The sequence below is a fragment of the Pocillopora verrucosa genome, chromosome 1 (genome assembly GCF_036669915.1).
Source record: "Pocillopora verrucosa isolate sample1 chromosome 1, ASM3666991v2, whole genome shotgun sequence".
In the NCBI taxonomy this organism is placed as follows: domain Eukaryota; kingdom Metazoa; phylum Cnidaria; class Anthozoa; order Scleractinia; family Pocilloporidae; genus Pocillopora; species Pocillopora verrucosa.
The window spans coordinates 4,075,665-4,089,731 of record NC_089312.1 but is presented as its reverse complement, the minus strand read 5'-3'; the positions used below and the strand labels follow the sequence as shown (position 1 = coordinate 4,089,731).

The 14,067-nt window shown below is 37.5% G+C and overlaps 2 protein-coding genes and 1 long non-coding RNA gene across 3 annotated transcripts; 2 read left to right on the top strand and 1 right to left on the bottom strand.

Annotated features, from left to right (window-relative positions):
- Window positions 1–97: 97 nt before the first annotated feature.
- Window positions 98–5,467, bottom strand: LOC131800176 (uncharacterized). Its single transcript, XR_009341444.2, has 3 exons — window positions 5,394–5,467; window positions 5,142–5,294; window positions 98–364 (listed from the first exon to the last, which is right to left on the bottom strand). It is a non-coding gene; the product is annotated as an uncharacterized lncRNA (long non-coding RNA).
- Window positions 5,468–6,505: 1,038 nt separating this feature from the next.
- LOC131800100 (myosin regulatory light polypeptide 9-like) lies at window positions 6,506–8,775 on the top strand. Its single transcript, XM_059117779.2, has 2 exons — window positions 6,506–7,000; window positions 8,481–8,775. The coding sequence occupies exons 1-2, from the start codon at window positions 6,600–6,602 to the stop codon at window positions 8,593–8,595; spliced, it is 516 nt and encodes a 171-aa protein (XP_058973762.2). The 5' UTR covers window positions 6,506–6,599; the 3' UTR covers window positions 8,596–8,775.
- A 146-nt stretch (window positions 8,776–8,921) lies between these two features.
- LOC131800101 (myosin regulatory light polypeptide 9-like) lies at window positions 8,922–12,546 on the top strand. Its single transcript, XM_059117780.2, has 2 exons — window positions 8,922–10,214; window positions 12,196–12,546. Exons 1-2 carry the CDS (start codon window positions 9,814–9,816, stop codon window positions 12,308–12,310), a joined length of 516 nt encoding a protein of 171 aa, XP_058973763.2. The 5' UTR covers window positions 8,922–9,813; the 3' UTR covers window positions 12,311–12,546.
- The last annotated feature ends 1,521 nt before the right edge of the window (window positions 12,547–14,067 follow it).

Sequence of the window (14,067 nt, the reverse complement as noted above, 5' to 3'; positions counted from 1 at the left end):
GCCCAAGACATTAAATTTGGTGTCACTCCTTAAAAGTATAGCTGCAATCACCATAACTGACTAAAGTTTAGACTTAAAGTTAAGAAAACACTGACTATTTTATTAAAAATGTCAATCTGATTTATTAGCATATCAAATGCATTTGACAAACTTTACATCACTGGATCATTTGACCTGTCGTCCCTCCACAAAAACGAAAACCCAAACATGACAGATTACAGAAGTCAAATGAGGAATTTTCCTATTGCAGTTATTTTTAAGGAGTCTTTTCAGGAGTCTTTTCAGGAGTCTCTTTCTTGTCCTTTTTCGTCAGCTTGCGAAGGCCATAGATTCCAAACAAAGTTCCATAGACTAAAAATACCAACTGCAAAAAAACAAAAAATTGAAAATACATCTAAGGTAATTCTTCTGATCTTGAAAAAACAAAAAAAATTTACGCACATATGGATGCAATATATTTGGGTTGAAAATGGTGGATTGCTATGCAGCTGTTTCCCTTTCAGGTCAGCATTTTATTCTTTAGATATTAATTTTTATGTTTTAAAAGTATTCTTGGTGAAAGGAAAACCTGTCCAACATGGCAGTTAACTGATAGACGCTCCAGTCTAATGCTTTTGTAACCTGCTAAAAGTTTGCTAGGCAGTAGTTTTGTTAAAATCTGGTACAAATGGGTGGTTTAGAATAGCAGGGGAAGACCTGAAGGGCCTCCTCTTCTTGGTGAGGGCTAGGCTCCCTTGGAAAATTTTGTAGGTTAAAACTCTTAAAGTTTCATTTTCCTGCACTTTGGGTCTATTCCAATTTGTGTCACTTTGTTTTTCCTGGATGTCAACCAGGAAAAACAAGTCGATTTGAAGAGAATTACACAATTTATCAGGTAGAAGTGCAATGTTTGTATAAAGACTATGGACAGAAAGACAGTGCGTTACAACTGAGTAGATCTAGCCATTACCCTACTGCTTTTGAAACTGCTGCATAGGCAACAGCTCCTCAACAAAGCAGAGCACTGCATTACTGCAAGTATTGCACTATCCAAAGTAGTATGATAAAGGTAATTGCCATTTTTGATATTTTTTTGGTAATTTCAGGTCAGCATTTTCTCAAAATACATGTAAATTTGATACCTGTCATACATACAAGATTATTAAGAAGAGAGTTTTAATGTAAGTGTTCAAAGCAGTTTTCCATTTGACTTTGTCCCCTACCACAGAACCAAGACTAGACATGTGTACATCCCACAACGACATTTCATAGAGCTTGGATGGTGCATAATAATCAGGATTGTCATATAACATTATAAAAACCATACTAAGCCAGCTTTTGACATAAATAAGAACAACAATCATGGGGGAAATTACTAAATATAAGGATCAGTGACAAATATAAAATTTCATTGGGTTGTGATTGGAAACAATTTGGTACAGATGGCCGGCAGTATTTGAGAAGCAGATCACATTTTTTTTTCTAAATTTTACCAGCCTAACCCATACAAAACCTTAGGAGGGCACAAAGCAAGTGTGAATTCAAGAGCCAAGAATGAGTAATTCATAAACTTTAAGGGTTTATTCACCCTATGTCTAACCAAAATGCAGTCTTACACAAGAAATGGGCTTCAGGGATTCTCTATAGAGGGTTGATTTTATTAATTATTACACCCATTTTGAAATCACTGGTGGTCCCTGTAATCTGATTGGCTCTAATCGGTGTGTTTCATTCACAAATCGCACCATTTTTTGCTTTAACTTGCATCTTTTTCCCAGCCAATGAGGAGACTACATTAAAAACAAAACAACCAGCCAGATTTCAAGGCTTGTTAAAAGTAACCAATCAAATTACAGGAAAATGAAAGACAAAGAGTATCATGTGCAACTTTTGTTTCCAAAACTCTTACTTTTTTTTCCCCCAAAAATGGATGAATTCAATTTCAAACTGGCTTAGTACTGCATCAATATAATACTTGAACTGACCAAGTCCTGTATTTGAGCGATTTCAAAATGGGTGTAATAAAGTGGTAATTGAACCTTATGTCACTCAATTTTGGTCTGAAATCATACTCGCGCACATGTGAGAACAAGGCTGGGGTTGACTCATGTTAAATCTCTGTGAGCGCTTTTGGTGAAATTCATACTTAGGCAGCAAAATTGTTCGATTTTTAAGGAAAACAGATGGTCCAAGCCGAATCTCGATAAAGCTAATTTTTCTCCCAAAAAGAAAGGAGAGTAGTGTGCCGCTTTTGGTTGTTCAAATACATTTTATGGCCCCCAGTGGTTTGCCTATGAGCTTTCACTTCTTCAAGTTTATGCATGGAGGCATGTATTTTTGCCAAGTATTATCAATCTATACTTATCTTATTCTCTGTGAATTATGGATGAGGGTGACTATTGTTGCAAAATTAGTACAAATTTTCAATTAGGTACCTGAATTGTTTTAAGTTCGATAGAGTTTTTTTTCATTGTGGCAGTAAGTCAATAAGTTCAGTACTGCTCACCTGTTTACTACATGGCTTACCTAAAACACTCCTAGCAGAGAAACTCTTGGAAAGTAATTGCTTTTAATAAAATAACCAAGACACTGTATCTTCAGAGTTTTCACTTATTATGGCAGACCCAGAACACTGACACAAATTTGGTAGCAATTGTAACAAAAGAAGTTTTCAGTAGTTTTTGTTTTTGTTTTTTATGATAGCAAAGTAATCCACTATGGATGCCACATGGAGCTCTCACAAAATATTTTGTGTGCTTTGTGTATCAATCAATTTGATGCTTCAAATTGTAAAAAAGAAAAAGTGAGTTTCACCAACTAAAAGAGTTCTCAATACAAAGATGAACTGACACTTAATTTTATTATTCACAAAATTGTCCTCATAATAAGAAGTTTGATAGAAGTCTTGCAAAAAATAATTTCTCATACAATTTGATAGTCTGAAAGATTCTCTTTCAAACAAATTTTATGGTAACCATAACAGTATAAAATAAATATCTTGATTTGGATATATTTCTCAATCTTTTAAGTATCTCAAAATTATATTATCATAACATTGGTTAACACAAAGCAATAAGAACTAGTAAAAGCAAACCTTTGTGTCAGAAGGCCTCTGAGTGCTAGGAATGGGAATATCAATTCACTGAATGTTTATCACTGACAGAAACTTAAATGTGTGTGAAGGACTAGCATTGCTGAGATCAGTAGCTGAGAGGAAGCATTTCTGCTCTCCTCCTTTAACCTATAAATACCCAAGATCTGATTGTTAATTCTCCCTTCTAGTTGCTACACATTTACTTGTAAATAAGTTATGAGAATTTGATGTAAGATCAAGATAACTTCTGCCGGATAAGCTTCAGTATTATCATTATCTGTTTGCTAGATAGTGTTTGGATATTATAGGGAGAAGTAACATGAATCAGTCACTTTTGGGAGTTTTTAAATTATCTAATATTTTGGTCTGATTCTTTCAATGCTGTCTTGCCACCTAATAAATTGCCATGAGTCGCAAACTCAAATGGTTTTCAATGTATCACGAGCATAAGTTGTCCTGGGCTAGATGGGTTTCAAAATATTATGACATCTGTTAGTTACAGTTTCCCTCATGGGTTGATAGAAAGAAGGTTATAATCAAGTGGTTCTACAGGCTCTATTGTATAGTTTCCCATAAGATAAAATGTAAAAATGGCAAATTAAAAGACATCTTGGTGAACAAAATGGGAACAACTTTAACTGAAGAATATGGTACAACAACAAGTACCACATCAACAACAGCAGCAATAACAAATCTCCTCTAACTAGAGGGCTACAGCCTTTGCCTCGGTTTTTAAGCCATACTGAACAACTACTGTGGTACTTCCTGTGATGTGTTCCTCTTAACACGATTTGGCGATATTTTCGTGAAACAACAAGGTAATCATAAAGCTGAATTAAATTAATCTCAGGTTAATTACGGAGATCACTCGACCATCCAAGGGCTGAAATCCTTATCATAGTTGCTTCGTATCCGAAGTCGCTCTGGTTTTGTTCTAGGTCCTAGACATCTGTAAGAAGTTCTCGGTTTTCTACACTACTTGATGAAAGGATGTGTCACATCAGCAAAGCATGAACTTTCAACACTAAGTCGGCTCTAATTCCGCCCGTCGATTTTGAATTAGATTTTAAAATCTCCCTGAGATCTTTTGCTTCGAGTTTCTGGATGTCATCTAATGACGAAATTTCCATATTGTTGTATTAAAGAACCATTTTGAAGGGAGAAATCGCATTGAAAAGTGCATTAGAACGTGAAATGTCAGCATATCAGCTGTTTGAAAGAACCGCTGGGTCAACCCCAGCCTCGTTATCATGTGTGCGCAGTTACTAATCCAATATGGCACCAGGAACTGTAAAAAGGGCTATTGAAGATGGCTCAGAACTTGGTTTGTTAAACATTGACCTGATTTAAACATTTAGACCTGACTAAAAAACCAGCATTAACCCTTTAACTCCCAAGACTGACCAGGAGCAGATTTTCTCCTTACAGTATTAATACAATATCAACCAAATAAGTGATGAGAATAAAGAAAATATCAATTTGAGGATAATTAGTTGATCCAATACTAAATTCTTTGAACTAACATTATAGGAATTGTATGGCTGACAGTAGGAGAATTACAAATTTGATCTGGGGGTTAAGCCGTAAACAGTTTTCTCCCAACCACCTGGGTCCAGTTGTTTGAATTGTAATGTAATGTTTCACAGATGATCAAAATATAACTCAAGCCATTATCTAGACAAAAAGCTCTGTGTAGTAGCTCAAGAATCTTCCAACAAACATTCAGCCTTAAAAGCCAGTAAATGAAGAGAAAGTCCACTCCATTGCTTTTTAAAAATCGCCATTGGTTTACTAGGTTACAATAAGAGATCATAGTTTATTGTCTAATCACAATTATGTAATTGTAGGTCTGTTATTTTTCTTGTAATTTCAGATCAGGAGTTAACAATTTGCGTCTTTTTCTTCCAATCAATACTTCCAGGATCAAAAACTCTTTAGCGTCGCTAATTTGTGAGATTCCCGAGTTCCACACTTTCTTGATGAATAATCAATATTTGCGATATCACAGGGCGAGAATACTCCGAAAGTTTTGAAAGCTTTGGGAAAAATTACTAATCTAGACACTTACATTGCGTCTTCCCTCAATAGTGAAGCTATTAAAGTAGACTTGCCATCCCTTTAGGCCAAGTTCTTCTGCTGTAGGATGATCACTAGCTTGACGTGCCATGCGCCTGATCAACGGAACTCGCAAATTCCTCCACAAAATGCTACTCATTGTGGTCTTACCCAGCCAAGAACATGAAAAAAATATAATAATAAATTTAAACCTTTTTTCCGATATTTATACGAAATTATCGTTTTCTGTGATGTAATAAAGTACCTTTTGCTTCGACAATTCGTAGATCTAAAACAATATGGCGGACTGAACAGTTGCCGGTGATTGCAACCGCTGACCCTACTGGTGGATAACCGACGGCTACGTGGTTTTATCTTTGTTTATTTGTTTTTATTTTTTTAAATGTCTTTACATTATCGTATTTCTTTATTTTTCTTTTGACAGGAAAGGTAACAAATACTGCAGGAAAATAGATTAATGGAATATAAAGAGAGGAAGCAGGATCGATCGCAGGCTGGCAAAATGTGACTGTATTGTCTTTTTCTTAATGCTTTCTTGAAATGATTGGTTATTTGAAGAGAGCGACTTTTTTCCTGGAGAAAATCAATATTTCCTACATTTCAATGAAACTACCGCGTGACTGAAAAGCCATCAAGAAGGAAAAAAAACTCTTCCGCTGACATTTTCGCGTCCCCAGAGTACCGTTCGATCCTGATCGATCTTGGACCCACTCACGTGACGCCTACGCCATCTCCCTCAGCAAATTAGAAAGACGCTATTGTTAGACTGACAGTGACGACGTAAGGAACTTTACGTGACCCAGATTGTATGGGAGATGGATCCATATGGAGCTTCAAGGAGGATGAATAAACATAAATTTTGTTAGGAAATTTTGTCTTTCAAATCTTCCCGTAGTATCTAGGGTGACTTAAGAGGTAAAATCTTCAGTTTTCCTCCGAAGAGTCACTTTGAGAAAACAGAAAGATGATCCAGCCGGTTGATTATCAGACGCGCACGGCACGCGTTCCTTATAAGTTAACAGATTGACAAGTGAAGAAGTTAAGGACGATTTTTGAACGATAAAATTTCCTTTGTAGGCTGTTATTATTGCAACGTACGTTATTACCACTTTCATTTTTTCATGACTAGATTCAGTTTGATTTAGCTCTGTTCTGTCCACAAAATATGTATCTTGCTCTAAAGGGTTAGGAGATGGACTAAGCTTAATTTTCAAGCTTAAATGTTGTGAGCAGAGCATTCGTTGACAAGTACATCAAAATGTGATTAGATGACATTTCACTAACAACCCATTAACCTAAAAAAATAGATCTCTTTTTGAAGAACCGACAAAACACATAGATAATAAACATAGGTGCGTTTTAAATTCATTTCTATCTCCCTTCTCCAACGAAGGTGTGTCTGGCCTTTAACTCGTAAGAAAATTTAGGGCTGATTCACGGCAAAATCAAAATGTCTTCGAAATCCAGATCGAAAAAGGGTGCATCTAAGAAAAAGGTGCAACGAGCGGCATCCAATGTTTTCGCGATGTTCGACCAAACGCAGATTCACGAGTTCAAAGAGGCATTCAACGTCATTGATCAGGACAGAGATGGAATTATCAGCGCCAAAGACCTGACGGAGATGTTTAATTCCCTAGGAAAGCCTCAGAAGGACGATTACATCGAAGACATGCTGGGCGAGGCTACTGGGACTGTCAACTTTACGATGTTCATGACGCTGTTCTCAGAGAACATGCATGGTACCGATCCCGAAGACATGATCAAGAGTGCGTTTACTACGTTTGATCCAGATGGCACTGGAATCATCAATGAGGACAGGCTGCGACCACTGCTAATGAAACTCGGAGACAGGTTGGTTGTTCAACGATAGCGTTGTTATTATTTCTCTTTATTTCCTGATTCGCTACAAGCGGTTGGTTGCAGATTTTTCACATGCGAGCCATCAGACGTAAGCAAAACTTTACAGGATTTGTATAAGGGGGAGGGGGGGGCAGAGATGTAAGTGGTGTCACTGAGACACAGCTCTAACATAAGAGTAGCTTTTAACGAGAAGTTTAAGGAGTGGAGTAAAGGTTATATGCCGCATGCACGGGGGTTGGGGGGGAGGGGGGGAGGGGTGGGAGGGGTGGAGGCTAGAGACGTAGTGGGCGTCAGACACAGCTCTAACATAAGTACAGCTCTGATGAGAAGTTTAAGGTTGGGGTTAAGGTTGTATGCCAAGTGCAGGAATCAGTGAAAAAATCACAACTTCTCTGTTTATGGTTAAAATGGGCATTTGACTGAAATTTTTAATCTTTTCTCTGGTTGTAATTTAGCACCTCCAGGAAAACTTAACGTTACTAGATTGTGGCAGCGGTTATAAATTGGGAAGTTGTTACCAGATACTGGAATTCCTTACTTTCTCGCGTTGTCTAGATATAATTTGTTTTAAAAAAAAAAGGGGAAAAGGGAAGATTGGCTGTGGCAATATTGACAATCATGTGGGTTAAGAACTTTTTAAGAGTGGAATTATAAACAGATTCGACTAGCTCAGGGGAGCTAAACTCAAAATAATTTATTTGGCTGATTTCACGGCTTGTTTGGTTTAAATTAGTTACGTCGGAGTATTATAAGGTCCATGGGAGAGTGACTGTTCGAATCATATTTTTGCTTGGAACGGTGGAATCAAAGTATTTGATCACAGATTTTGTTAGGCAATTTGTTTAGAAATCAAACACACCGGAATACTTAAGGAGATAGATATCACAAAATACATAATTAGTTAACGCTAAATGGTTTTCAAGATTGTTATATCTGTTAAAACAAAGTCTTGATTCATGAAAGTCAATTCCATTTCCAAGGAAGGACTTATACACTTATTGGAGAAGGTATTTCATGTTTCGAACCAATCCAAACCTAACAAAGACACTAAATCAATTACCAAGGGGTCAACTTAAACTTATGTTAATTTACTTTCCAGTCCATTTTAAAAGCAGATCATCTGCTTTTAAAATGGACTGGAAAGCAAACACAAGAGTCATGTGTTTATTGTAGTTACTGTTGAAAAGAACTGCGAGTACGGTGCGAGTCTAGTGGAATATCTCACCCGACCAGATTTTTGTTATCATACTTTGATTGTGCTTAAAATTCCAATGTCGATGCCACAATGAGAAATGGTCAGATTTAACATTTTCAAGATCACAGATAATTTTTGCTTTTATCCAAATACCACAAATATGCTGGCTGTGCCCCGATCACCCGAACGCACGGTCAAGGCTGGCAAGAGGAAGTCTGGGTCACATTACAATTATGATATTTATAATTCTATGGCCTGTTTCTTGTTACATTTTAGGTTTACAGAGGACGAATGCGATGAAATGTTTACTCATGCAAATGTTGACGACGACGGGAATTTTAATTACAATGAATTCACAAAGATCATAAAACATGGTGAAAAAGACGATTAGGAGTGTAGAGATTGTATGATCGTGAAAAATTCAAGATATCATTGATCTTATTTCTGTGTTAGTTCTGGGGTAGCTCCCACGATATTTCAGGTTTTTTTTTTTTTTATTCTTTAAGAATGTCAGAAATCATTTAATGTTTAGCCAAAACTGATTAAAGCTCTAAAATGTGTTTTAATAAGACCAGGAGCCCTCCTGATGAGACTGAGTTTTAAAGCCCAGGGAACTGCAAAAGTATTTGTTACGGAAAGTAGCTTGTCTGCGGTGCTTTGGCTAAAAATTGTGAAAAAAGTGAATACGCCAGCTGATCTTTTGAGTCTATGGATTAGATAACTGGAAATAGATGTCTGCATGAGAGTCATTTTCACATCAGTCTCAAAATTTTATGCGGAATTTTAGAATATAGCGTCTCTAGGAAATAATCAGAGAAAAAGAGGAACTGACGGTAATAATTCGTATAGGTCCTGTTTGTGAACATGCGGCTTGGATCGTAAACATTTAGCAGTACATGATGCCTCCAAATGTCACGAAAAAAGGGTTTGCTTGTTAGTCATGAGAATTTTTATTATTAGGTCACAGACCGTAGAGGGTGTTGGCAATAACTCAACCGGAACTAAATGGCACGAGAGATTACAGAAACTGTCATAACTGAATGATTCAGTCTTTAAAAAGATGTTTTAGGTTCCAATCAAATTTTCCAAGATTTCGTCCTGAAAATTGACTTTTTCGAGAACATTACCATCACAATTAGGTTTCATACATGAAAATGTTCCGAAGTCGGAGAATTATCCTTGAACAATATGACAGATATTTCAAGAGGTTGATAACAAACAGAACAGGCGCTAAAGTGCTAAATAAGAAATCTGCGTTATTGTCAGCCTTAAGTTTTGGTTCCAAAGTAAAAATTACTAACTCCTCTCGCGATTTGTTGTCCCCTCTGATCGCCGTTCGCGGAAATGTGGAAATTTTGGCAAAAATTTACAATGTATCGTAACCGCGTTTTCGTGAGAAAAGTAACCAACATCGATTTCAATCTGTCCATCAGATACCTAATAAGGTCAAGAGTATTGTAATCGGTTCACAAAAGCGCGGTTTGAGACCGGCGTTTTAAAAATCTGTAAACACTTCCCAACGAGAGAGCAATTACAGCGGAGTGGGTTAACAACGCTTTGCATACTGTCTGAAAGATTTCGTAGAAAAGGCTAGCATTATCAAAGCAAAATGTCCGGTAAAACAAAATCAAAAAAGGCTGGTTCCAAGAAGAAGGCCCAGAGAGCAACTTCCAACGTGTTTGCCATGTTCGATCAGCAGCAGATTCAGGAGTTCAAAGAAGCGTTCAGCATGATCGACCAAGATCGCGATGGATTCATCAAGGATACCGATCTGAAGGATATGTTTAACTCGCTGGGTAAGGAAGAGTCTAACGATTACATCGAGGACATGTTGAACGAAGCGTCCGGGCCGTTGAATTTCACCATGTTCCTGACGCTGATGGGCGAGAAACTGAATGGTACAGACCCTGAGGATATGATCCGAAATGCATTCGCCTCGTTTGATATGGATGGCAAGGGAGTACTGAACGAGGATAAGCTCCGACCCTTATTGATGGGAATGGGAGAAAGGTAAGATTAGATATACGTGAAATATCAAATTATTTATAGCACTTAATCCTTATAGATTATGCAGACAAAGAGTCGGGAAGGAAGAGGCCTTCCCCGTACGGGTAAGAGGTACTTTGTTATTTCGGGTATATATGGCTTGTCTACGATCAGATCTCCCTTGATTTGGTGAATTTCGTTCCATAAACGCCTGAATCAGGAATCTCAATCAAGATGCGAAGTATATATACTTAGTAGTTTTTCTATGATTGTTTAGCTATTGTAGCACCCTATGGTGAAAGAGTGACGATTTCTCCTTTTCAATCAATCACAAGGGCCCAGAATTCCAAAAATTGATTCAGGAATAAGAGTTGGCACCAGTCCGTTTTACGAGTCCCCTGACCTGTTAGCTCACTGACACAGGGGACTCTTGTTCTTGGGCAGTTGAAAACCAGGGTAGTGACAATTCTTTATCTTAAAAGTTTTCACCGAGAAATCGGAGCCTACTTCGAGGAGCGAGCACGCACGATTCCCCTAACATGCACGATTCCACGAACACGCGCGTTGCAGTAACTCTGGCCAAGCCGCCGAAAGGGATTTGAAAATGCGAAGTTTTAGTTATTGAGGGGCTATCAGTTTATTGACGTAGACCCTACCACTAACAACATGTAGGAAGAACAAAGTATTTTAGGTATTTTAGCGAAAATAAAAGATGACTGCCGCGTAGAATGAAGTATTTGAATAAGTATTTTTTCACGCGGGCAGTGACCGTGAAATTGGTCTGAGTTAGGAATTTTCTTAATAGTTTCTTCTCCCTCGCTATCTAAAGCTAAAGCTGAAAGTCTTAAGACTGTAACAGGGTAAGATATGTCTCGCCTTAGATTGAAACAGAAAATTGCATAAGCCTTATACAAAAGCTGAAGCGATTTGATAGAGAGTTAAAATCTGTAATTAATAAAGTTGCAAGCTTCGCAGGAGTTAAACACATTTGCGTGCGAACTGCGTAGTAAAGCTGGAGGTGAGACCCGTTAACAAAAAAATTCTGCGCTGAATAAACCAAGCGCAAAAAATAGGAGTTAATCTCATAATCTGTGGTGGAAAACAAAAATTTCAAGCGTTTTAGGTAAGGTGAGCAACAATAGGTTACGCCTCAGGAAACTGCTTATGATAAATCAAGTGGCCACCGGTTTCTGGTGGTTGACTTGTTATGTTGCCAAGTTAAACGAAATCCACTTAGCTTATTGACTAAATTCTCTCTCTTTGCGTCGAGAATAGCCAGGGTATTGCATTTCGTGTCGCTACTTTTCGCTAACCTTCATCGTAATCGCAGATTTTTCGACAGACAACTCGCACTCAAAGATTACACTCTCAGCAAGATGTCCCAGTGCGACAGCGAATGTATTTAACCCTATAGGGATTTTATGTTTTGGCATTAAGATTTTTTGTGAGATATAGGTGAATTTTTGGTTAAGGTGTGCAATTAATATTAACCAGAAAACGAATGCATATCGTTGACACCAAATTCGTCTACAAGCATGAACAGTTGTAAACAACAGCGTCGAAACACCTAGCGTCAATTTGATAAATATCTGTCATCATGTAGACAGTTAAATCGGGTTGCGGATCAATAAATGAAATTTATAAAAGAATAAAACAATTGGTATCGTGTCTAGAATATACATTTACATTGACAACACTCTATTTGTTCCATGTCTGTTAAATTCAGTATCCCGTGTTCTCAAGAAAAAGAATTTCCCATAATGTTTACTCAGTAACTCCTTTCTTTTCCTTTCAGAACGAGTAACGCAAGTTATCTCTCACACACAAAAATACAAACGGTCAAAGGTAGTCAAGCTGTATACACTGCTCTAGCAATGCAAGAAAATTTAATTCTAGGAATTTCGTCCTTGGGTATTTTTCTTTAAAAGGAGGATGATAAAAAATTTAAAAAGAAAACATCGTCCACGTTGCGTTACTGATCCGTGACTGTCACGCTTTCTTTAAGGTTCTCAGACGATGAATGTGATGAGATGTTCCGTCTAGCGAACGCTGACGACGATGGAAACTTCAACTATCTGGACTTTGTTAAAACAATTAAACATGGCGCAAAGGACGACTAAACATGGATGACGAGCGATGAAATATATTTTTCTTAGAAGAATACAATGTTTCTTTTCTATAGCAGTACTTAATACTCGGAAATATGGATATTCTACACTATAACTGTTGTTTTGAATTTTTTTTCAACTGCTATTTCTTAGCCTATGATTGCAGTCAAAAATTGAGCCGGAAGATGGAGTCTTGTTAGAATGTTAAACTTGTGTTTAAGATAAGAGAAAATAAAAATGTCTTGACATTTTGTATACGTGATGCCCCATACCGGAAAACTAGAAGAAAAGTTGACACCTTCATATCGACTGTAGAGCATCATTCAGCCAACCGTGCTAGGCTGACAAATCCATACGAATTACGCTGAGCCCTAATGTCAACGTGCGACATAGTGCGCTGTGCGCATATTCTCAGACGACCAACTAAATTCCTTAAAAGTACTGCTAACGTAACCCACCAAAAAATATTGCCATCACTAAAACTACAACGCGAACGACTGTAACATTGGAATTAACTGGTTTCACCAGTTTATCACTGCTATCTATAGTTTAGACTTCGATCCGTCCCTCATTTTCGACGGAGTCCGCCGCGGGAGTCTAAAACCCCCTAGCCTAATAATCGGTTCGCAACCGGTGTCACCGCGACCCCTTCTTCAGTCGAACCTGTATTAAGCGGCACAGTATTAAGCGGTCACCCTGTAGTAAGTGCTCGGTTGTCATAGTTCCGAATTATTATTTTCCTTAATCACTGTCATTTTCATCTCTTTTGGGCGGTCACCTTTATGAGGCGCTAGTGATCACCTATGGGTGAGTCCCAATGGCCTGTTTGTATTGTCTTCCACCTGTACTGAACGGTCATTTAAAACGGAACTACACAAATAAAACTAAGAATAATCTTTGAAGTAAAATTAAATCCATGTTTCTCCCCCAAAATCAGTGTTAGTAGCATTTTTTAGCAAGCTTTTGTACACTATTGGTCAATTATGGCACTTTTTTAGCGTTTTCTGCCTTACCTCTCTTCTGTCGGTATTAAACGGTCAGCTGCCATTCCTCGTCGGTGACTGCTCAATGTAGGTTCAGTTTGTCTATAGTGTGTTTTTACCCTCGAGGATTGTCAGGATAAAGGAAACTGAGAATATAGTGGAGTCCCTGTGGAGTCCGTCATATCATTTCTCCCCATGCTTCCCGCAAGTTTTTCATCCTGGAGATACTTTTCGAACGCCCGCGAAAACATTGCAAGCTGCTCCCAGCTGAACAAATAAGTTTGTTATATTGACTTCTTTAATTATTTTAACTCACCTCAGTTGATCAGAAAATTGTAGTACTTCATCGACCCTCAAGCAATTTTCGTAAGACAGGAATCTCTTATCGAAATAAGGTAATCTGATAATTTATGTGATCCTTCGTTACCAAAAACAGTTGAACCGCTACAAAGGCTTGTTTCAAGAGCTATCCACATCTGCTGAAAGCTCTTGAAAGTCGAGTGATTCGAATGTTTAAAAAAAAGTCTAGAGAATAGATCTTAAAAAAGGAGATTTCACAAAAACAAAAAACCAAAAAACTAATAACAAAAGATCATACTCCAAGATAAATACTTTGTACAACTACTTTCAGAGCGGACCAAGAGAAAGAAATTGGCCTCAAACATTATTAATCTGCGTCAGTTTACTTAGGTAAAATTGTTAGAAATACTTCACAGATAAACTGAGTCTATTTCTGCAAACATTATGAAACAACAGGAACGATTAAAAGTTGTTTTGAAATTTTCT

Coding starts and splice junctions, on each gene's coding strand:
- LOC131800100 (XM_059117779.2), top strand. CDS start 6,600: ATGTCTTCGAAATCCAGATCGAAAAAGGGTGCATCTAAGAAAAAGGTG. Junction 7,001..8,480: donor CTAATGAAACTCGGAGACAG/GTTGGTTGTTCA, acceptor GTTACATTTTAG/GTTTACAGAGGACGAATGCG.
- LOC131800101 (XM_059117780.2), top strand. CDS start 9,814: ATGTCCGGTAAAACAAAATCAAAAAAGGCTGGTTCCAAGAAGAAGGCC. Junction 10,215..12,195: donor TTGATGGGAATGGGAGAAAG/GTAAGATTAGAT, acceptor GCTTTCTTTAAG/GTTCTCAGACGATGAATGTG.